We start from the raw sequence: 25,240 nt of genomic DNA on the forward strand, positions 1-25,240 counted from the left end.
GCATTATCAAAGTCGTGACATCTGGAATGCAGTTGATGAACTCTGCATTGTACCAAAACTTCATCAGAATGAACTCCGTTACATATCAGGAACTAGTGTGTGAGGTAGGACATAAATTAGAACGTGTGCCTAGTCGTCCTGATATATTGTCAGTTGGGGAGATTTTAACAGCCACTTTGAGGTACAATATGAACATTTAATTTACAAATGAAAACTATAAACAATTTACTTAATTGATACTAAATTGTAGTTTATATTAAAAAATATTTTAAAAAACACAATATTTTATTTTATTTAAATTTTTCAGATACCTTGCATCTGGAGATTCAATGGTATCAATTATGTATGCTTTCCGTATTGGAAAGTCAACTATTTACAAATTATTATTTGAATGTTGTACAGCTTTATGGGAAATATTAAGCAGCAAAGTATATTTTATATAATATTTAATATAATTCTTGCATTGTATAGTATATACTACTTGGCCTAATCTATATTAAAATATTTGTTTTTTAGTTATTGCCTCTACCAGATACTAATAAATGGAAAAATCTGGCCAATGAGTTCTATGATAAGTGGCAAATGCCAAATTGCTGTGGAAGTATTGATGGAAAACATATAGTACACAAGGTACGAAATACAATGTTTATTAAAGGACCTATATTTATTTTATATATAAATGGTTTATTGAACCTGGATATTAATGCTAAAATTGTACATATAAGAATATTGATAAAGTTGATAGCTTAAAATACTTAGGTTTACATATGGATACCAACTTGAAATGGAAAAAGCACTCTGACTATGGTATAACAAAAGTTAGACAATTTTTCTTTATTTTTAGAAACATAAGAGATATACAGATACTAGACAAGAAACACTTAAGAATAATTTATCTTTCTTTCCACAACCAGTTATTACATATGGTATTGAAATATGGGGATGAACATTTAATACGCACTTAATTAAGTTAAAAACTATTCTAAATAAAATAGTTAAATATATTCTAAAGGTACCTTGTTTTTATAAGATATGTTTCAGTTATAATGATCTCAATGTGTTTGACTTTGATAAATAATTTAAAAAAACTTACTAGCTTATAAAAATAAAAACTGTTTAATTACTTGTAATCATAATCATAATACTAGGTATAAAAAATATATTAATGTAATATTAAAACAAATTATACTAAATAAAATTAATAACTAAATACTTAATTATTGGTAAACATATATTTTAAGAGTTCAACTATTTAAATAATTGTTTGAATTCTATTTTTAATAAATTGTACTACTTTAGTGGTAATAAAAATACGTTGTGGTCATCAGGAAGATGTAAATTTTAAATTTTAAATTCTGAATTTCATTTAATAGTTTAATACTGCCTACAAACATTGGAGACGAAGTAAGTCATTTCAACTGATCTAAATTCAATGATCAAATGATTTTCTAAGAACAGCAACCGAACTATAAATAAAGTAATATATTATAATAATTAATAAGTAATGGCTTATGCCACAGTATAAATAACAGTATCTACTTTGAGTGCAAAGTTAATAATTTAACATAAAATAATACATTTTTTAATTTAAGTCAGTATAGTACATAATACTATACCTTACAAAATAATAATAAGTAATTTCCTCAGAAAAATAATGAAACAAAAAAAAAATGATTATAAAGCATATGAATTATCAATTTTGGTTAAAACATACACTTTGCTATCACTAAGTGATACCTTTAAATGCAATAAAAACATGTATTGTAGTATAAATATTATTTTCTCTTCTCCTATAAAACTAAAAATTAAAACCTTTAATTTTTTGGTTTATCAACAGCAGACCTTGATACAACCCATTCAAAAACTATTGTTGGAATTTAACTTTTTTAAATAAAATTAATCATAAGAATTTACTTATATGATGGATTTTGTAAAGTGATTGCAAACTGGGTGAATGTCGTTGACAAGTGGAGGTCTTGAATATCATCAGGTGTTTCAGGAAACAGCTTTGCCTCACACAAAGCATTCGCTCAGAACCTTGGAAGTTGTAATTTTGGGCAGCATTTGGAATACTATGGATTTAGCCTGTGTAATAATTAAACATAAATGTTAAAAGATTATTATACTTTTACAATTTAAGATAAAACGATTCACAATAATAAGTAGGCATTTATTTCATTTATGAAATGGTAAAAAGAATATGCATTAATTAACAATTTCTTCCAAGTATATTCCTCTTGAGGTGTATGAAGATACTGTTTTGCGTAATACTATTTTGTCAAGGTTTTCCTGAGTAATGGAACATCCATGTTGAATGGCCTCATTTGATGATTGTGCAGCTTATAAAAAGTCAACCTCTTGTTGAGATTTTTTTCTACTAGATACCAAATAACTGTAGGAGTCAGACATAACATTTATTTATTTTTTGTGTTTGTTTTAATTTTTCTTTGTACTTACATTTAAGTTTCAGTATTTTTATTGTTATAATAAAAGAAGCCAGATTATCCCTTATGATTTATGTAGTCCACCAAAAGGCAAAAATTATGATGGAAGTCTGAGGCCTTTCCAAATTAAGGACTTCATATGGAAGCTTCTGAACTTCTGTTACATTACCTATAATTATAATACTTATTTATTTGATAACATCTAAGAACATTAAATAACATGTGCACATAAACAAATGATACTTTTCGATTGACTCTAAAGCATCTATAAAAAAACAAAATTGGGAACAATTATTGAAGACTTATTTACTGAGTTTTTAAATACATGTAAATCTGAACTATGAGCATAATATTTAATTGAATCGCTAATTTTATTTACAAGTGGAGTACATACCATTATCATTGTTTTCCACATCAACCAATGTATATATTCGTGATCATGACTAATAATACCTAAATCAACATTTAATTTATAGGAGCAAACTGATGGTATGAAGGTTGAAAGGAAAGTATTGGAAATTTAGTTTGCTAAACTTTAATGGGTTTTTCTTGTGAATGAGTGTGAACTATTATTTTTAAAGAACTTGAATATTATTCATCTAATCATATATTATTCAATTATCATGTTTCTTAAGCTATTGTTATTGGAGATAAAAATTGTTGACAGTGATTTAAAAAAGAGTCTACAGAGTCTGGATGATCTAATAAATAGATGTTATGCTAAAGTATTATATGAGTGTGTCTGTTTGGTACCTAGAAAAAATTCTCTGATTTCTTACGTAGTTACTGGTAGGAAGTAAAACTGGTTGGAAAAAAAAGTTTGGTCAATAGTAAAAAAAATAGACAGTTTTTGTTCAATTATTTTTCGTATAAAACGAATGAAAACAAAATTCATCGTATAATCACAACATGTAAAAATTATTTTTAGCTAAACAATTCATAACATTCTAAATTTTAATTTTTAATGTAATTCGTAATCTAAAGAAATGATTTTGCAAAATTGTCTGATTATTATCTACTATCTAGTTCTATTATATTCAGTAATATTTGTATTTATACTATTCATACTAATAGTACATCGATTTTAAAGTTATCTTATTTTATTTTTTTGATAATTGTGTATGTTTTTAAACTTTTTGTGTCTTTGTACATGATACGCAGTTAAAATATTTAATAATTATAGTAACATTATTAATTAATCATTCAATATAAGTAATTTTTTTTTTTTTTTTTGTAGGAAAGTGAACTTGAAATTAAAATTCTTAGTAGTTTTCAAGGTTAGGTTAGGTATTATTTTGAGCTGCTTACGAACATTTTCAATTTTTAATATTTTTGGTTTTTTTCTTCTTTAAAATATAAATGCCCATAAAGTGGGGTATGCACAGTGTATTCCACACTGGTGGGCCTCCCTCCCATTTTACGTTATGTTCCTTATATTTTATAAAATTTACTTATTGTATTGTATATATATATTAAATATTAGAGATTGTAAATACTCTATTGTATCAAATAAATGAAAAAAAAATGTCGATAAAATATTTTTGCTGGTTTAGAAAACTTGAAGACTTTTGATATATTGTTTAAGTATAAATTTAAAAATATTAAAAAATACATATTTAGTATTTTGTTTTATAAACATTTAAAGTTAAGGCGGCTCTAAACGATAGGATTTTTCATGCATTAAGACATATAAGCTGGCGAAAAATTAACGTACTTCTAGATTTCCAATTTTAATTTTGAATACTAATTTGAATTTGTCAATCTCTTTTCTATGTTTTGTAGGAAAAACTTTTTCATTTTTTCGGTTTGTTAGCACTTTTAAGTACGAGTTAATTCTGAGAAATTAAATAAAGTCATTTGAAACAGTACTCCGTAAACGATTCAAAATTTCAAAAATATGTTTCCTACAAATCATAGAAAAGAGGCTAATAATTTCAAATAATTTTTCGAAATTAAAATTGGATTACTAGAAGTATGTTAATTTTTCGCCAGCTTATTAGCATTATTCATCGTCACGTGTGTACAAAAATTCTTTTCGAGTCTGCCCTCATTGACTTGTACATGCGCGTGCGTGTGCCATGGAACAGTCGTCTTGTTCGCCCGCGACCGACCGATAAGAAATCTATTGTTTTCTATTTCTTTGAAATTGTTATTTTATGTTATATAATATTAAATTTAGTAAAAGGAAATAGCAGTGATTATAAATAATAGTATTTATTATCAATGATAATAGTAGGTTGTTACCATCAGTTCATACTTTCATAGTTAGTGACGATTGTTTAAATTTTATGCAATTGCAAATAATAACATATTATTCAAATCAAAATGAGTGATTGACGATTTAGTAGGAAAACGCGTCCAAAATTATCTGCGCCACGGAAAAATTAAAACATAATTTGAAAAATATACATTCCAAAGTTATTAGAACATTAGAGGACAATGATGTTCAGGTATCTATGAGTTTATGTTGTATACATTTAAATAACACCTTGTGATGTTATAGAATTCTTAATATAATTAGAGGAGGATTTTTTTTACGGATATATGGCATAGGCATTTATTACAATTCACAACATTTTTGTATAATAATAGGCATACCGCATACGCTGTACAAAAAAGTTATTATACCTAATATTATATTCATGAATATACGTAAAGTAATTTATTTTCCATTTTTAGATTCTGAGCGGAGCGATGAATGTATTGATTTTACAATGATGTGTGTTTTAGATTCTGAGCGAAGCGATGAATGTATTGATTTTACAATGATGTGTGTTTTTTTTTTTATTTTTTTTTTTATTTTNTTAAATTCTGAATTTCATTTAATACTGCCTACAAAAGTACAAACATCGGAGACGAAGTAAGTTATTTCAACTGAACTAAATTCAATGATCAAATGATTTTCTAAGAACAGCAACCGATCTATAAATAAAGTAAAATATTATAATAATTAATAAGTAATTGCTTACCTATACCACTGTATAAATATCAGTATCTACTTAGAGTGCAAAGTTTAACATAAAATAATACATTTTTTCATTTAAGTCAGTATAGTACATAATATTAGGCATAATATTATTACACATGATTTTTAATTTTCATTAATGACCTACCTCAATTATTTAATAATCCCATACAAATCTTGGTTTACGCTGACGACACTAAAGTGTATTGTCCAATTGATTCTATTGCAGATTCTGAACGCTTACAGATTAACTTAAATTTACTTTTTGCATGGTGTAACACTAATCACTTACTACTAAATATTACTAAATGTCAGGTTATTTCCTTTACTCGCTCTAAAAATCCAATTATTTTAAAATATAAAATCAACAATAACGTACTAAACAGAGTTCATGTTATAAAAGATCTGGGTATTCATTTTGAACATGATTTATCATTTAAATTTAATCACATAACAGTATTGAATAAATCACACAAGATGCTTGGTTTCCAAAATAGAAATACGCAAGAATTTAAAAATGTATTTTGCTTAAAAAATTTATATTGTTCTCTTGTACGTTCTTCCTTAGAATTCGGCTCATTAATTTGGTCACAGAATTTATCGACTTATATAAATGAACATAAAATTGTGCAATATAAATTTCTAAAAAGAGTTGCATATATTAATAAAATTAATATATCTAGAGAATCATTTGATACAGCCCAGATTTCAATTGGTCTAGATACTCTTTCCGTCAGAAGAAAATTAGCAGATGTGTTATTTATTCAAAAACTCATTCAAAAACTATTGTTGGAATTAAACCTTTTTAAATAAAATTAATCATAAGAATTTACTTATTTGATAGATTTTGCAAAGTGATTGCAAACTGAAGAATGCCGCTGACAAAAAGCGGAGGTCTTTAAAATCATCAGGTGTTGCAGGAAACAACTTTGCCTCACACAATGCATTCACTCAGAACCTTGGAAGTTGAAATCTGGGACAGCATTTGGAAAACTATGGAGTTAGCCTGTGTTATAATTAAACATAAGTGTTAAAAGATTATTATATTTTTACAATTTAAGATAAAACGATTCACAATAATAAGTAGGCATTTATTTCATTTATGAAATGGTAAAAAGAATATGCATTAATTAACAATTTCTTCCAAGTATATTCCTCTTGAGGTGTATGAAGATACTGTTTTGCGTAATACTATTTTGTCAAGGTTTACCTGAGTAATGGAACATCCGTGTTGAATGGCCTCATTTGATGATTGTGCAGCTTATAAAAAGTCAACCTCTTATCATTTTGATCAGAGGATATTTGAGCAGTTGCCAGACACAAATGTTGACATTTTTTTTCTACTAGATACCAAATAACTGTAAGAGTAAGACATAACATTTATTTATTTTTTGTGTTTGTTTTAATTTTTCTTTGTACTTACATTTAAGTTTCAGTATTTTTATTGTTATAATAAAAGAAGCCAGATTATCCCTTATGATTTCTGTAGTCAACCAAAAGGCAAAAACTATGATGTAAGTCTGAGGCCTTTCCAAATTAAGGACTTCATATGGAAGCTTCTGAACTTGTGTTACATTACCTTTAATTATAATACCTATTTATTTGATAACATCTAAGAACATTAAATAACATGTGCACATAAAAAAATAAAACTTTTCGATTGGCTCTAAAGCATCTATAAAAAAACATAATTGGGAACAATTATTGAAGACTTATTTACCAAGTTGTTAAATACATGTAAATCTGAACTAAGCACATAATATTTAATTGAATCGCTAATTTTATTTACAAGTGGAGTACATACCATTATCATTGTTTTCCACATCGACCAATGTATATATTCGTGATCATGACTAATAATACCTAAATCAACATAACATAGAATTTTATATTCGTAATTTTTAAATCATTTATTACGAGTATACACATTAATAGCTTAATATATGCATATTGTACATGAGTATAAATGCATAATATCATGCTCTTGACACAAAATATGAAAGCCTGATAGCCATGGTCATGATTTACCATATCCAAGCAAACTTAAATTTAAAAGTATATAAAGTATGTTATTATTATTATGTTTTAAGATATAATTTATAGGAGCAAACTGATGGTATGAAGGTTGAAAGGAAAGTATTGGAAATTTAGTTTGTTAAACTTTAATGGGTTTTTCTTGTGAATGAGTGTGAACTATTATTTTTAAAGAACTTGAATATTATTCATATAATCATATATTATTCAATTATCGTGTTTCTTAAGCTATGGTTATTGGAGATAAAAATTGTTGACAGCGATTTAAAAGTCTATAGAGACTGAATGATCTAATAAATAGAGCCTGTTCTCTAGTGTCTTAATATAGTCTTTGGCTAATCGCAGTTGTTTCCTCAACTCCAATTTTCTAGGAGTTGCATTTGAAAGCTGCAATATAGTATATTAGTATGAGTGGATGAGGTTTAACTGATGACAGATAAATTTGACGATGGCCAATCTGGGCTTGAACAAACTGAAGGTGTTGATAATTCCAAAGAACTATCCACCTATCATTTAAATGAAAAACCACACAAAGATGGGTTCAAAACTCAATTGTTCAAAAGGTTTTTCGTTTGCAATAAATTAAAGCGAAAAATTAATTATTAAAAGGAATTTGAACTTTGAAGCGAGTATAACTGCTGAACGGCGTCAATCAGTCAGTGATGTGTAGCTAATAAACAATATTTTCTCATAAAGTCTTATTTTCCCTATTTGTGGCGACACTGATTTGAGGTAGGTTTTGTTTCTTCACATTTTTGAGAATTACTGTGTTGTATGATTTACAAAACATATTATTCCATAATTCTTTAAATGTTTAGAATTCATTCATTTAACTATTGTTATTTTTCTCCTCCTAATCAACTTAATTTTTTCATATTGCTTTAATATTTGTACGTATTTTTAAGAGCATTTCATTCGGAAATGTATGATGTCTTACAATCGTTACGCCAGTAAGTAGGTGATTTAAACTGCCAGATAAACATTAATGATAAATGTTTGTTTTTAGACATGAGGTGTTTTGTGATACTAAACTGGAAACTGATGATGGTACCATCATATTTGGACATAAAGTGGTTTTAGCATCGGCTAGTCCATATTTTCATGCAATGTTCACAAATTTTGCTGAAAAGGATAAAGATCTTTTTGGTATAAAACAAATAGATTCTACTATCTTACAACTCTTAATAGACTTTATTTATTCTGGGAAAATCATAGTGACTAAAAAAAATGTACAGGTAATAATAGATACAGTTTGATTTTGTTATGTATAACAAAATCATTTAAACTATTTACTCCTCAAGGTTTTGTTATCTGCTGCAAATCACTTGCAGTTAAACGATGTAAGCGAGGCATGCAGTGAGTTTTTACAGAAACAACTGCACTCTACAAATTGTCTTGGTATACACGCGTTTGCTGATTTACACTGATTTACACAGCTGTACACAATTATTAACATGTTCAGAATTGTATATTCAACAAAACTTTTCGTATGCAATATTATTTTATATTTATGATAATGAGCCTTTAAAAGAATTGTATTTATTGTTTTGTTTTGATTCATAGAGAAGTTGTTGAAGGTGACGAATTCCTATCCTTGTCATTTGAACAATTAGTTATGTTGATCTCCAGTGATGAGCTTCAGTTCCTTCTGAAGAAAAAGTGAGCAAATCAAAATTGATTATTGTTGTATTTTAATATGAAGAATGGAAAATTAAGTTATTTTCGTATATAATCTTCTTGATTTTTAAATAACTCATTACAATTTATACCTAAACAACCAAGAAGCAGACTTATTATTTGAATTTAAATTTGAATGTTGGTTTAATTTAAGAAAACAATTTAAAATTATAAATTAATGAAAGTTTATTTGCTTGCTGCACAGAAAGCAATTATCAGGTATACCTAAATCACCAAGTTGATGCTATTTGTTAATTAATTATAAATTTAAAAAAACAGAAGAATATAGGTATACTTAATATTCCTTAATTTGTCTAAGTTGTTATAAAGTTGTATACGTTTTAGTTGTTTATACATTTTACACACAAAATATTATAATACATGTAACTTATAAAACATTAAATACACTTTATTACCAACCCTGAAAAAATTGACCAAAAAGTACAAAATATATGACCAAATAACAAAATACAAAATATGCAATACTCATCTAAATCCAAGCCCTATTTAAAAGTTTCTTTATTTTTGTAGGTATTTGAATGTGTTATTTGCTGGGTAAAACATGAGGTGGATTCTAGAAAATGTATTTTACCACAATAAATGGAACATGTACGTTTACCTTTAACATCTGAAAACTATATATTTCAAAAAGTAATTAAGGAACCTCTTCTTGATAATAATCCTAAATGTGAGTTCTTTCTTTAAATATTCTTTTATTGTGGATGCATTAGTATTTTATGTTTTTATAATTTTTAAAAGTAAAGATTATATAATGGAGGCTTTACATTTTAATTTTCTTAAGAGAAACCAGTCAGATCAGCTTATCACTGTTCCAGAATGCATCCGGATTAAACCTAGACGCCCTGCTGGTTTACGTAATGTATGATTTAATCATAATTTATTTCTCTTCTAATATTTTTGATCTATTTATATTTCACAGGTAGTTTTTGTTGTTGGAAGCAAAGGGGCAATTGGTTGTACAGAATGGTATGATCCATAAATCAACCGATGGCAGACAGGTCCAGAAGTGATGCAACACCATAATGAAGGTGGTCTTGTTTTATTAAAAGACAACTTTGTGTTTGCTGTGGGTGGTGTAAATGGAATATCCTCCCTTCAGTCTGTTGATGTGCTAGATTTCTCAGCAGAATCACCCTGTTGGAAATCATCTGTAAACATGTCAGTTAAAAGACGAGGTTTAGGAGTTTGCATTATGAATAATTATCTGTATGCCGTAAGTTATGTTAAAAAATGTAATTCACATTTTTTTTAGTTATTTCTTTTATAATTTAGAAACTTATTAATTATAAAATACATTCAAGGTTGGCGGAATTGATGGTTCAAGTGGTTTAAATAGTGCAGAAGTTTTTGACTATAGAACCCAAGAATGGCGTATGGTGTCTAGTATGTCTTTTAGAAGATCTGGCGTTAGTGTTGGAGTACTGGAAAATCTTTTATATGCGGTAAACTAATATTTATTTTATTACTTTTAATGTGTAATACATATTTTGTTACAATAATAATCGTTATGGTAATAAAAAAATCTCCCATGTAAGAATCTTGGATTATATCTCCAATTTAAAGTATTTGGATAAACCAAAAAATAATTAATTTTTAAACTACAAAAATGTTTTTAACATTTCTGATATCGAATAATTAAAAACACAGTTGCACAGTCAATGTCCTTGTCTTTAAAATGTGAAAATTTGGTTGATTATCTTGGAGTACAGCCTGAGTTCTTACCCTCGAAAAACAGTTTCTGCAATGTTTAGCATTTGAAAAACATAAAGAACACTGAACACATGTGGGTATAGTGTCCTCTTACTTATTTACATTGATAGCGTTTGAAAATAATAATATAAAATATATACAAGCAAATTAATTTTGTTCAATGTATATTTTCTACATTATAGTAAGCTTAAGTGTATAATTTTGATTACAAAATGATTCTTTATTAGTTGATCATCTAGCTTGATTTTTAGTTTCTAATAATTGTTTAAATTTTACTATATTTAATTTGATATATTGATAACAATGAATGAATTAAAAATGTAGTTTTGTAATTAAAAAAAATTAATAGAATTGTTATTTTGAAATATGTTTTAATTTTATCGTGTAGGTTGGAGATTATGATGAGGATGAGGATTTAAAATCTGTTGAATGTTATCATCCCAGTCTTGATACATGGACACCAGTCGCAGAAATGTGTGAACCTCGCTCTGGTGCTGGTGTTGGAGTGTTAGATGGTGTACTCTATGCTATAGGTGGCCACAATGGATTTGAAACACTGAAAAGTGTTGAAGCTTACAGTCCAAGTACAGGAGTTTGGATTACTATTGCAGACATGCATTTTTGTCGGGCAAATGCAGGTAAATACTCTTTTAATAATTCAAAATTATTTTATGAAACAATTTATTTCAAATGTAATTAATTTGAGTAAAATTTTTAATATAGGTGTAGTTGCATTAGATGGTTTATTGTATGTCATTGGTGGAATTATCGGTGTTACTTGTGGTTCTGTAGAATTCTACAATCTAATCTCTAATACCTGGACATTGCTAGAAGCTTCAATAAATGTACCAGAATATTGTGTGGGAGCAGTAGCCATTGCTAGACCTCCTAATTTTATATAAATTGTTTTTCAATTCATTCATTTGACTGTGTTTTGGTTTTTTATTATGTAAAAGTAATTGAATTGATTAAAAAAAAAAACAAACAAGGTTCGAAAATGTATAATACAAAATACTTTTCTTATTCCCTTTATTTATATATATTTTATAATATCTAACGACTTAGATCTATCATCATGAAATACTTCAAAAAGATTTATTGTTATTGAATAGGCATAAGTATATATAATAATATACTGTAAAAGAGAGAAAACAGAAAGAAAAGCCTGACAAATAATTAGTTTATTATATGTATGTGTTTTGAGCTCTCAAAACTACTTAAAAATTAGTAGAATTATTAAGAGTATAAATCAATATATTTGTTATTAAGTAAAAAATATTTTAATGAAAGAAACACTTAGGCACTATCAAAGACAAATGTTGAAATTAGAATCTGATATTTAAACAAAGTAGAACGTTTTTATTTATTTTGTTGTAATTAAAAAATATATATTCTTGAAGATTTCAAGCGACCACTTAGACGCCTAATGTACAGCAGAGAGACATCCACTTACCTTACCCGATTTTTTAATAGAAAAATTCAAATTGTAACAAAATGTTCAAAAAAAATACATCCGATATTTTCAACAAGCAACCTCCCCCTAAGTTGATGATCGAAGCATTTTTTTTCTACTCTCTTTAGTCGCTAATAAAAAAAAAGCCATCATCATTGTAAAATCAATACAATCTCCGCTCGGTTCAGAATTTAAAAAATAGATGTAGGTACTTGCAGCAACATATTATATTGTTGTGTATTGTTGTATTGTTATAGTTATATTCGACTTGAATACACCAGTGAATCTACTGCTTGATCCGATCTATATAATAATATATCTATAGTATACCTAATAAATAATTGTATACAATTATGTACATCGTTAGTTGTCACTCGTTACTATAGTCAACGTTACTCGTTAGGTTCCTACGACCAACGTAATATAAGTGTGTATTAAGTCATATTATTGCCAAGTTTGTTTTACAACTCACCTAACCACCATTACAATTAATATGAAAGTAAATTGTTGACAATGAAAAATAATAAATTTTACTCTTTATGTACAGGGAAGGTAATTCAACATTCAAAAGAGAAAAAATTATATTACGTATTTTTATCAACGAGGTACATGATCTCAACCCGTATAAAACGATTCACTTTATAGCTCGTCATTTATTGAACACAGTACACAATGTATACCTATCTCCGTGTAAATTTAATTTCATAATCCGTAGTTGCTCGGAGCTTAAATATTAAATTCGCTTAAAAATTGTATATTTTTCACTGGTTTGTTTCCATTTAGAATATGGTTCGGTTATGTGGAATCCTCATCTACCGAGCTCAGTGGCTCAATTACGCTGCAAACTGGGGTCCCAGTGTCCAGTGTCACTTTTAATGAAGGTGTCCTAATTTAGGTTTTTTTGCAGTTTTCACCTTCATTTTTTCAAACAAAATTTGGGGTCGATCAAAAGGTAAAAATATATATTAATAGAAATAAAAACGTGCAAATGTTATTTATAGAATATTTGTACAAATATTGAATTTCGACGAATTTTTTTTTCAAAATAAGATTTTATAGTATAACTAGTTGTAGAAAAGTGTAAAAAACAATAACCGAGTTAGGAATATCTAATCATTCAATATGATATTTTGCGTCGAACGTCACTTAAAAAGTAAAAATGTATTTATTCTTTCAAATATAAGTAGGTAGGTATAGGTACCACATAAATATATTATTAAGAGCGCGAGTGAATATCAACACAGATTTCTCATTTTTTGCAAATATATACGAGCTTAATACGAACGCTTTTTTGAAACTTAGACATACAATTGTTGTGCTTGTAAATTATAATATTATTGTTTAATTATGCGGACGAAAGTAGGTAAACTTATTAAGGCAACTAGGAGAATATTATAACATCAATAAAATCCATCTATTTTTGATGATATCATTGCAATATATATTATTACCTACTATAAATATGACATGCACGAATAGGTTAACTAGAAAATAAAAGCAACTCAACTTAGTTAAAATTCGGTTGCTTTTTTCTGTATAAAATTAAATACTACACATTTTTTAATGATAACAAATAACTTACATATAGTAATTTAATCGACGTCTTACAGTTTATGTATTTGTTAAGCTAATAATACATAAATAAAATAGTAAAATAATAAATGATAAGTAAACATTAATTTCCGAAGTTTCTTTTCACATCACACTTGGGAATGAGTTTGTGTAACATTGCATAGGTATAACTACCAATAGTAAGAAATGTTGATTTGGGGTGAAAACATCTGATATTGTTTTTTATCCTTCTAATTTTTCCGAATGTATAATTTATATAATGTGGTAGGTAAATACCTAACCTATTTGAATTACAACTTAACCACCAGATTCGATTTAATTTTGCTAACCACAAAATAAAGCCATAACGATTCAAGTTCATCTTCTATTTTTTTTGCGAATCCAACGGCAGCCAATCATTTATGGACTTTCAAAAATGGTTTAATCACTGTAGTACTGTACTAATAAAATATATGTATTTTGAACGTCATACAACACAAAATGTTTAAATAATATAATATACCTAATGTAAAAAAATATAATACTATGAACAAATACTACAACACATTATACAACAAATATATATTGCAACAATTAATATAATAAATGTATAAATCACAACACCAAAAAACAAGTAGGTTAGTATTTTTAATAATAATAATGATGATACAATACATGCAATATAAACAATGCACAATGATTGTTATGATAATTTGTGTTGGTACATGTCAAAAATTATACATGAAAAAAAAATGTATTCATCAAAAGGTATGATCATTATTGTTTGAATTATTCGTTACTACATATTGTTATTTATTAAATGCAGTGGCGCAAATAGGGGGGGGGGGCTTGGGGGGGCTCACTCCCCACTTCGGAATCTTTTAGTCCCCCCCAAAATTTGTAATAGTCCCCCCAAAAAATTTCTTTTCAGCACTTTTAAAATTTTTTTGTTCTTGAAAAATAGTAAATACTGATTTACGAAACAATGAATGTTCTTCAGTTGAAGTATTTTCACAAAACAATTTTTTTATAAAAAAAAAATACGTCTTGGTTTTTATTTTTATTGGTTAGTAGCAAGTAGCAATACTGTTATAACGTTATTACCATCATTTTATTATTGATGATTGTGCCAGTCACGTGTTTATATATCTGTGGTGCCGCCTTTAATATGAAGTTTTGAGGTTATGATGGACGACTCCACAGTCCACGACGGTTATGTACATTGTACAATATTTTACTAACACGCTGCACGCATGACAAAATAGCGCGGACTACTTCTCGCGGCAATATATTCCCTAGTCTAGTCAATAAGTTTCAATTATAATTTATTTAGTACGTTTTTTATTAAACTTTGTACTCTCACATTTAATATGAGTAAAAAATTGTTTGACATTTTTAATAAAATAAATAATAAAACTAGTAAAACACCAATTGAAGATTCTATCGTTCATAAAAACGAAAAGCCGAGTGATGATTGCAGCATTACATTTAATGTTAATTCATACTCAATTATCTAATGCTCATAAACAACAAATTGCGGATAATAGACATTATATTAAAACAATAACAGATATCATACTGTACTTGGCACGTCAGGGTCTAGCATTTAGGGGACATGATGAGAGATTATGTTCAAACAACCAAGGTAAAATTTTTTTTATTTCTATCTAAACTAGTAAATTAAAAATTAATTTTATTTATTTATCAATTTATATTTTTATGCTTAGGAAATTTTAAAGAGGCTTGTAAACTATTTGCTAAACATAATCCTCAGTTTTCTAATTATTATAATAACACTATTAACTATGGAAGTTGGTTGATTCAGAATGATATTGCGAATATTTGTGCTCAACATGTTAAGAACTCTATTATTGATGAAGTTAAGAGTTGTAATATGTACTCTATTATGTGTGACGAAGCCAGGTGAATAGTTTTGATTTTATTACTATAAGTATAAATGTATAATACTTGATTATTTTTAAAGGTCATTTAAAGAAGAGTATATGGCTTTTTGTATTCGATATCCCAATGGATTATGTGTAGAAGAAAGATTTCTAGGGTTCATAAAAGTTTCAGAAAATCAAAACGCTGAATCTCTGACTTCTGCAATTTTTTCATTCATTGAATAATGTAATTTAAACTCTGTTCCTATAATTGCTCAATCGTACGACGGGGCTGCAGTTATGTCAGGCAATAAAAATGGGGTTCAATCGAAGGTACGCTCCAAAAACCCAGAAGCTATCTATATTCATTGTATGGCCCATAAACTAAATCTTGTAGTTGTCGACACATGCAAAAATATTAAGGTTTGTTTAAAAAATATAACACATAATATTTAATTTAATATAACAATATAATAGGTACTACTTAGGTACACCATAATTTATAATATTTTCAAAATTTATTTTATTATTATTTGGATTATAGGACGCAAGAAACATGTTTAATGGTATTGAAGCAGTTTTTGTGCATTTTTCAAACCCCTCAAAAAATGCTAAACTTATTGAAGTTCAGGAAAATTTAAAAATTAAAAAGTCAACATTGATGCGTGTGTGTGACACGCGTTGGATTTGTCGATTTAAAAATTGTGAGTCGATAATTAATAACTTTGAATGCATAATTCAAATATTACAAGAAGAGATAGTTAGTGACAGTGATAAGAATGTTACTCAAGCAATAGGTGAGTGTATATAAACTATTGTATGCTGTATACAGTAAACACTTATAAACTAGCATCATGAATGTCTAATACATAAAAATAATATAAATTAATAGTTACATTATTTAAAACAGGTATTTTAGCTATTCTACAGAAGGGTTCATTTGTTATTTATTTATTTATTTTGTATGAAACTTTACTGTTGATAAATATTTTAAGTAATCAATTACAACAAAAAACTGCAACACTTGGTAATACTGGTGTAACTGTTAATGGAGTGATAGAATCGTTTAAAAAAAAACGAAATGCCGCAGAATTCTCTAAGCTTTGGCAGAATATTGTCAACTTTGCTAACAAAAATAAAATTTCATTAGAAACACCATCTCTATGCAAAGGTTATTATTTAAAAACAATAACTAATATACTAAAGTTTTAATCAACATATTTTGTATTAAAAATACCACTAATAACCAATAATTTTAATTTTTATAGAATCAAAAAGAAAAAGAACACAACCAAATTCTTTAAAAAGTTTCAACTTAACTACAACAACTAGTGCAGCTAGTTTAATTAATGACACTGATACAATTTTATCTCCAGAGGAATATTGGTGTATTCATGCTTATTATCAAGTAATTGACAGTGTTATAATTAACATGGAAGACAGATTTTCAGAACAAAGTCTGAAATTGGCTACTTCGATTGATAATTTACTCAAATTAAATTATGAAAAGAGCAAATATTTTGTTGATCATTATGAAGTGAGATTTGTTATATAATTACAAATGAGTATTTGATCACTATTCAATATTCATACATTTTTAATTATTTTTTACAGAGATTGACATGTGTAAATAGAAAGATATTAGAAGCAGAGATGACAGTAGCAAAAAATAGCTTTCTACAAAATAAAGAAACATTTGAATTAGCTGACATTATTAATACTGTAAACCAATCAGTGTATCCAAATCTATATAAACATTTACAACTTGCTATAACAATCCCAGTTAGTTCGTCTACATGCGAGCGATCTTTTAGTACAATGAGAAGAGTCAAGACTTGGCTCAGAACCACCATGGCTGAAGATCGTTTTAGTTCTTTAGCTATGTTAAATATTGAAAGAGATTTATCAAACAAAATTGATACTGAAGTAATTGTTAATAAATTTGCGGAACAAGACCGAAGGATTGTGCTAAAATAAATTATTTTCTATTGTTTTTAGTAATTAAGTTATGTAAAACATTATTAATAAACTATCAAGTTTTTGTTAGTATTTGTATAAAGTTAATTTAATGAATTTTACACAGAATGATTTTTTATGAAGAGGCCCCTCCCTCTGTTATATTTTTGAAAATGTATACAAAATATGTGGGACTTCAGTCCCCCCAAAACAATTGAGCTAGTTGCGCCGCTGATTAAATGTCATACATTTTCATATGTGAAAACCGGTTCGAAAAAAGAAAAAAAAAAGTGTGTGAAAGGCAATGTGTTGCCAAAATTATGTGTCGTATTGTTCCGTTCCTTCTTCTAAAAAAAATGTTTAAACATCTCAGCAAGGCCAATTTGAACATATTGAGCTCACTAAAATTTTATTTCTTAAAATTTTATTCACCACAAATAGTAGTCTATTTTATGGATTAAATGCAGTTTGGCTATCGAGCGATTTTTAAAAACATTTTTCGGAACTTATGTACTTCAATGAGTTAAGAATAAAATATATTGCATTCAGAATTTAGTTTAAAACGTATAACTTTTAAAATCCACAAGTTTGCGTAATGTCAAGCGTCAGTAGATTTTTTTATTCAATTACTTTACTATCAAAATAAAAATAATATGATTGCGGTAATACCTGATTCCACCAAAATGTTTAGGAAGTAAAAAGTAAAAATTCACATAAAAAAAAAAATGTTATTTAATCATAAAAACAAATATTTAAAGTTTTTTGAGCTAGTCTTAAAAAATTAATTTTAATTTTACCAACTCTTTTCAAGAATAAGTACCATTGTAACATTGAACATCCAAAAACACAAGTTTTAAAAAGATAGCTTAGGAATCAAACTGCATTCGTTCCAATATTTCATGAATGCATCTATTATTAATAGTTGACTTTTAAATCCCTTGGAAAACCAATGCCAAATAAATAAATTATATCATTCATAAGAAAAGTATGAGTAAAACAAAAATTAACGCAATGAATATTCTTCATAAGCATTCAATGTTTTGTTTTATAATTGTTAGTACCTATATATAATGGCGTATCTTAAATACACAATTTATTGAAATAATCGAGTAGTTATGCGTGATGGATATAGACATTTTGTAGTGGGTGGCATCTCAACTCAAGTCACTGGAGTGCAAACAAACTTAAACATCATTTTTACAATTTGAACCCTAAAATATAGAATGGGAATAATAAAATACAATACTATAAATTGACATTTGACATTGTTGATGCTGTCACAGCATCGCTGTGTTATAATTATGTGAGTTATCACATAGGTGCCTAATTACATAGGTATAAGTATTAAAATATAATTTAATTAATGCATAATAATGAAATTTAGTGTGATTTAGTAAATCACAGATATTTGCGTAAAGTTTAAATAACTCTATAGTCGATATTTGTTACGAGCGTGAGTCTATGGAATAATACCTTAGAAAAAAATTGTCGCTGGCTGAAAATAAATAACAATTAAACGTGACAACCACAGATGTTTCAAGGCAGGTCGGTATCGACGTCGAATAATAAACAATTATTACAATTATTTAGTTTAGCTAAAAAAAAAAACAGTTTATTTTATGGAATGTGTTACAGTAATTATTTTTAAAAAACGATTTTTCTTTTTGCAACTTCGCTCGCTAGTCGCTACCTATTATTATAAAAGTACTCAAAAATGGAATAAAAGCGACGGCGATCAGACGATGGAGATGATGACCATATCAGAAAACAGTCGAATATCCATTATTCCGTTATGTCATAGGTAAGTACTTACGACCTGAAACGTAATCAAAACGAAATAGTTCGGTACAGTACGATTGAGAACAGTTATTATAAATAATTTATAATTATACCTACATGGCTACATCTACGGTTTAAAATTACATTTTTAAAAATATTAAATACGATTTGTAAGATTTGAACATTCTATTTTTTTCCAACGTTTCCAAATTGAAATGTTATAATTGTTTTTTTTTAAGATTATAATTATAATTTTTAACTTATGACTTTTTTCAAGAATATTAATTTTATTACATATTTCATTTATTAATTGTACTCATTCAGTAAATCGTTCGATAGCTAAACCCATGGGCCATGAGGTTAGTCATTGCTAAAACATAATAATAGACCTATAACGTTATCAATCGTTCCAATTTCGTTTTCGGAAACACAAATCAACAAAAAATGCACTCTTATTAACTTCGAATTTGATTTTTTCTAGTAGGTAATAATAATGGTAATAATATGATTATTGGTTTATTTTAAGATTTAAAAAAAGGTTTTGATTCTTTGAATCGCAATAGTTTGATTTAAGAATTAGATTTGTGACTTTTATATTTTTTTACATAATATCTTTCAAATAGATCGTAAATTATTAAAATTGAAGAACATATAATTAATTAATTTAATGTAAATATTTGGAATACCTCCAGAAACAGTCGTCTTGGGTGTTGTTGTTTCTTATTCACGCAAGAGGTTTATTAAACTAAAAATTAAAGGAAATATTATTTGTATTACTGACTGCGATAAATTGGTTTTAATTGAACATAAAAATATTGATGAATATTGTAAAACTTAGCAAATTAGTGTATCAATTATATAGAAAGCTTGATTTGATAATATTTTTCTAGAAACAGAATATTTAAAAAATGTAAATAGAATATATATTTTAAAAGATAATATGTAAAAATGTCGGTTATAAGTATCACAGTACTCCAATTAATAATCGGTGTAGAATTTATGTACTTAAATATTTTGAACTAGATTTAAGAAATTTAAAATTCATTACCTATTTAAATTCTTTTTCACATTAAGATTATTCTGTGTAGCTTAGTTAAAATAATCAACAATAAATTCATTTTACTATATTTTAGTTTATAAGGATGTTATAATTATGATTTTATAAAATGTAATTTTGTTAGGTATTTTTTTTATTCATATTTTGCTCTTTCATTATCTTTATACACATTTTATTTTATTCGTTTTTTTTAAAAGTTTTTGCTATATCAACATATTTCTTCTAAATTGTTATTGAACAATCTCACTCATTCTGTATAGCAAGCTTATTTATTTATAATAAAAACAGAGAACCATGTACAATTATATACTTAAATGTTATATATTTTCGAGAATTCAATATTTTAATTCATTAATATAAAATTGTTTTGTTAGTAGGTATACTGTTTTTGATTTCAAATAAATTATTATTATTATAAATATACCGATTACCAATTTAGTGGATATTAGTGCTTACCTTATTTTTTTTTAATTCATCACAATTATTGGAAATCAGGATTCGTTTCCACTATGAGTAAGTACTATAATGAATAGCTTATTAAATATATTTATTAATAGTTAAACTGACGGAAACTAAAAAAATAATTAATTAAATTAAAAAGTTTAAATTCAATTAACTTTTCAAGTTTTCAACTCATTAATTCTCATCCTTGTGATGTACAAGTGTAATAAACATTATAGACTGTGCTTTTATTATAACAATACGAAAAATAACTTTGAATTTAATTTTTGATTTAAATTTAGTTTAAACTTTTTAGTGTTTAATTTAAAACTTAATGTAAAATACTATTATTTAAATAACATTACTTACTAACGAACTCCCCCGACGGGATCCACCTTGATGTGGTGGGGGAGCTTGCGAGCCTTTAATTAGGTCTTACCAAGTGGTCCCAACCCGGCTGTGACCTTAATCGGTTGGAGCCGGAGTTTCAAGAGCCGCCCTCGCCTTAACTGGCTGGGGTCGGCAGGTTGGAGGTAGCCTGCTAGCGCCAGCAAAGCCCTAGTGGAAGGAAAACCACGATAAAAAATTCTGAGTCGGCTCTTTCTCTGAATAGGTGATAGGAGAAAGGGCCGGTAAGGTCGGAGGCAGCCTGCTCGCGCTGAGCAAATGCCCTAAGGGAAGGACAACCCTGAAAAAAAACCCCTCAACCCCCAAACTCGTGAAGGGGGAGTACTTGGCACAGAGGTCAGTGTGTGTCCACGTGGAACCTGTGGGGACTTGGCACCCCCCACAGTATTTGCCTTCACTGCGGTACGCTGCACTGCCGCAGTGCGACGTTTTATTTCATGCCTACTCGTGGGAACAATATGGGGACAAAAGACCGGCTTGAGAAATTGGCAACTACAAACGAATCGGAAATTGGAAACATTGGAGATAACGGAAAACGGAACTACAACACTACTGCCCATGATGGGTCAATTGTTTTTATTGAACAAAAGATGTACGATGAGACCGACGACGACGATAACACTAATGACGACTATAATGAGACTATTGAGACTAATGAAGATGATGAAGATGACGACAACAACAACGATGATAAAAATGACGACGACAACGACGATGATAGAAATGACGATGACAATGATGATGATGGAAAGGACGACGACAACGACGATGATAAAGACGGCGACGATGATGACAACGACGACATACACTGCAGCAGATCTCCAGAGCGGGTATGTACATATAATGTTATATTGTATGTTTTTTGTCTTTAAGAATTTTACACTTTTTATTTTATCATATTATTAGACCACACCAACATCAGTGCAACTCCATCACCGATCCTCACTGATCGACGCGTTGGACCTGGCCGTCGATCGCAGGATCGAAGCTTTCTGCGGGCCAATGCAACTACGGCATAAACTTGCAGTTCATATCCAGTCATCTCCAGAGATCAATATTCTCCCACCCAAGTATGGCGGAGTGAACACTATCCGGCAAGTGCAATCAAAAATGACTGAATTCCCAAGTGGACCTGCACGCAGATCACTTTGGAAGAGGTCCAAAAGACGGGTCTGGAAATGTTTCGTGAAAGTGGCACGTAGAATATGTTTCTGCCAAAGTATTGTGAACGTGGAATAATTTATGTTCAACCTTCTATGCTAGAATTACCAGTAGTTACCACAGTCAGCCTGCAGTATTATTGGAATACCGTTAACGTTTCAGATAGCTGGTTTGCACATTTTTTATTAACTTTTTTCGAACCTATTGTTTTTTAAATTACAACTTTTTTTAATTCTTTGTATTTGTGTGCACACTTTAGTGTACATTATTTATTGCTTTTAGAACATATATTTTTTTACCTCTTTCTTACTGCTTTTCAAAATGTATTTTATTCGGATAACGAATAACACATAAATAATCTATAAGCTCTGTTTTCCTTCAGATAATATTATAGATATATAAATATATTATACATATATGATATATTATCATGTATTCGATCATTTATTTTATATACTTTTTAATGTACCTATTCAATTTTTTCATATTTTGTTTTTTATATGCATGATATATAGGTGCATATACCTATAGTAACAATTGTTTTGCATTTTTTACATTTCGTGTATTAGAACATGATATACCTGACGGTTTTTCTTTGTTTGTGATTAAATATAAATTTTTTTATGCAATAAGTTTGTTGTATTATTTATTCATAGTATTATATTTTATTCATATGCTGTAAGTCCATAAATGGCTGATAGAGTGATAGACAACGCGAATCAGATGCTTTTATTTTGCGAGCAACTACAAAATTAAGTTGAATCTGGTTGGTACGTTGTAAGTTAGGCAAGTACCTATAATTAAGCCTACCTACTGCATATTATTATATGTGGTCGGTAAAAAAAGAGTAATAAAATAACAAAATCTGTTTTTTCTCAAATCAAGATTTGATATTATATTGGTAGTTATACCTATGCGTCGTGATTCTAACATATTATGTGCCCTAGAAAAAAACTTCGTAAAAAAACAGTGGTTTAATCAATGTTTTGTGACTTTATTTTATAATCATTTATTATTTATAGTATATTATTAGCTAAACAATACACAGAAATAATTATACTGCTGGATTTCGTCATTGCCTGCTTATAGCGTTTGATTTGAATACCTACTTACATTTATTTAAAACTGTAAGAAATCTATCGAATTACTAGAACAGCATAGTTACACAGCATACGTTCGACCAAACCGACAACGACGATGATGAATGCGACGTCAATGAAGAAAATTACGACGACAAAGACAATAACAACGACAAGTGACGACATATACAGCAAATCTTCAGAACAGGTATGAACAAATAGGTACATTGTTTAACTTAACGAATTTTACACTATTTTATTTTATCAGGTTGTGTTATTTTTGTCGATATCTTTAAATCGATTATAGACAGGCTTGGAAGAATCCAAAAAACAGCCCTCGATCGCAAACATGAATTCAACGGATAAAAACTCCGCTTAGTCAGCAGATAATGTATAGATTTGACCAATGACCAATTCGAGATCCACAGCAGTTGGGTATGGATACCTATAAATAGGTATATATAATATAATAGGGTTCATTATGCGTCTATCTAAAAACTTTAAATTGTCAAAATCATTATATTGTGCTTTAGTTCGTCCTATTTTAGAGTATGGGTCGGTTGTCTGGGATCCGTACACTGTCTCTGATATTAAAATCAACTCGAACGTGTTCAACATAGATTTTTGAGATTTTGTTGTTTTGCGTTAGGCATTCCCCACTTAGCTCACGATTAGGTATACCAATATCGCAAACGTACTTGGCCTGCCTACTCTTGCTGAACGAATTTTATTTTAGGCAATGAAAAATTTCCCGAAGAATCCTTCGGAATACCACCCGGTGCTCCTCTTCAATCAGTTGAACACACACTCTGGTACGATCAAACCCTCCACCAGTCATCGAGGTGTCCATGACTATGGAAGATATATTATTTGTTGGACGAGGTAATATTTTTGTATTATATAGGTATACTGAAATTTTTAATAAAAGTTAATATAAAAAAAAATATTCAAGATCCATAAGCACGATTTTTTTTATATGTATTCAAAGTTGAATTTTTGCCAAAATTTATTAAATTCGAAATTAACATATCATTTTGTAGTTAAAAGATTATACAATGTTCAATTTATAGCTAAGGATAAAAATTTAAAACAACGGTTCTCATAAATAGTTTATACTGCGTAATCAAATAATGTAAAAAATATATAAACACAATTACAAATATTTGAAGTTCGTACTTTGATGGATATATTTAGTAACGCCAAGAATAACGTTCGTTTTTAGTTTTTTTTTTTAAATTTAAGAGTATCTATACAAATTTTAAATTATATTGTTATATTTTATACACACCATCACATTTACAAATGTAATTTTTTTGGCCAAAATTAATTTAACCTGCTGTATACTGTCTACAAAGTACAATTGTTCTAAAGGCTAATAGGTAAGATAAAAAATATAATTACAATTCACGTAGCATAAACTTAATAATATTTGGAACACATATCGATTAATTTTATTGGTTGGATTAATTAATATTTCTATTAAAAATTGTTTCTACAAAAATCAATTATTATTGCTATTAATTTATTTTTCGTAGGATCAACCAAAAAGGCGGCCATGGTAGAAGTCTGCGTCAGTGCCCTGAGCTACTTCTACGGGTAAGATTACTTACGATAATATTTG

At 28.1% G+C, this 25,240-nt stretch overlaps 4 protein-coding genes and 1 pseudogene across 4 annotated transcripts; all 5 read left to right on the forward strand.

Moving 5' to 3' along the window:
- The first annotated feature begins 26 nt into the window (after window positions 1-26).
- On the forward strand, window positions 27-1,062 carry LOC111038956 (protein ANTAGONIST OF LIKE HETEROCHROMATIN PROTEIN 1-like). Its single transcript, XM_022322228.1, has 3 exons — window positions 27-181; window positions 308-428; window positions 517-1,062. Exons 1-3 carry the CDS (start codon window positions 27-29, stop codon window positions 748-750), a joined length of 510 nt encoding a protein of 169 aa, XP_022177920.1. The 3' UTR covers window positions 751-1,062.
- A 7,171-nt stretch (window positions 1,063-8,233) lies between these two features.
- On the forward strand, window positions 8,234-11,796 carry LOC111038987 (annotated as a pseudogene).
- Window positions 11,797-14,939: 3,143 nt separating this feature from the next.
- On the forward strand, window positions 14,940-16,004 carry LOC111038980 (zinc finger MYM-type protein 1-like). Its single transcript, XM_022322262.1, has 3 exons — window positions 14,940-15,500; window positions 15,583-15,778; window positions 15,840-16,004. The coding sequence occupies exons 1-3, from the start codon at window positions 15,326-15,328 to the stop codon at window positions 15,982-15,984; spliced, it is 516 nt and encodes a 171-aa protein (XP_022177954.1). The 5' UTR covers window positions 14,940-15,325; the 3' UTR covers window positions 15,985-16,004.
- A 14-nt stretch (window positions 16,005-16,018) lies between these two features.
- On the forward strand, window positions 16,019-17,715 carry LOC111038963 (zinc finger MYM-type protein 1-like). The gene is made up of 5 exons (XM_022322242.1): window positions 16,019-16,161; window positions 16,283-16,535; window positions 16,649-16,909; window positions 17,007-17,275; window positions 17,353-17,715. The coding sequence occupies exons 1-5, from the start codon at window positions 16,039-16,041 to the stop codon at window positions 17,713-17,715; spliced, it is 1,269 nt and encodes a 422-aa protein (XP_022177934.1). The 5' UTR covers window positions 16,019-16,038.
- Window positions 17,716-21,837: 4,122 nt separating this feature from the next.
- Window positions 21,838-22,844, forward strand: LOC111038973 (pheromone-processing carboxypeptidase KEX1-like). Its single transcript, XM_022322251.1, has 2 exons — window positions 21,838-22,209; window positions 22,286-22,844. The coding sequence occupies exons 1-2, from the start codon at window positions 21,838-21,840 to the stop codon at window positions 22,616-22,618; spliced, it is 705 nt and encodes a 234-aa protein (XP_022177943.1). The 3' UTR covers window positions 22,619-22,844.
- The last annotated feature ends 2,396 nt before the right edge of the window (window positions 22,845-25,240 follow it).

The sequence above is a fragment of the Myzus persicae genome, unplaced genomic scaffold (assembly GCF_001856785.1).
Source record: "Myzus persicae strain clone G006 unplaced genomic scaffold, MPER_G0061.0, whole genome shotgun sequence".
NCBI classification, from domain to species: Eukaryota; Metazoa; Arthropoda; class Insecta; order Hemiptera; family Aphididae; genus Myzus; species Myzus persicae.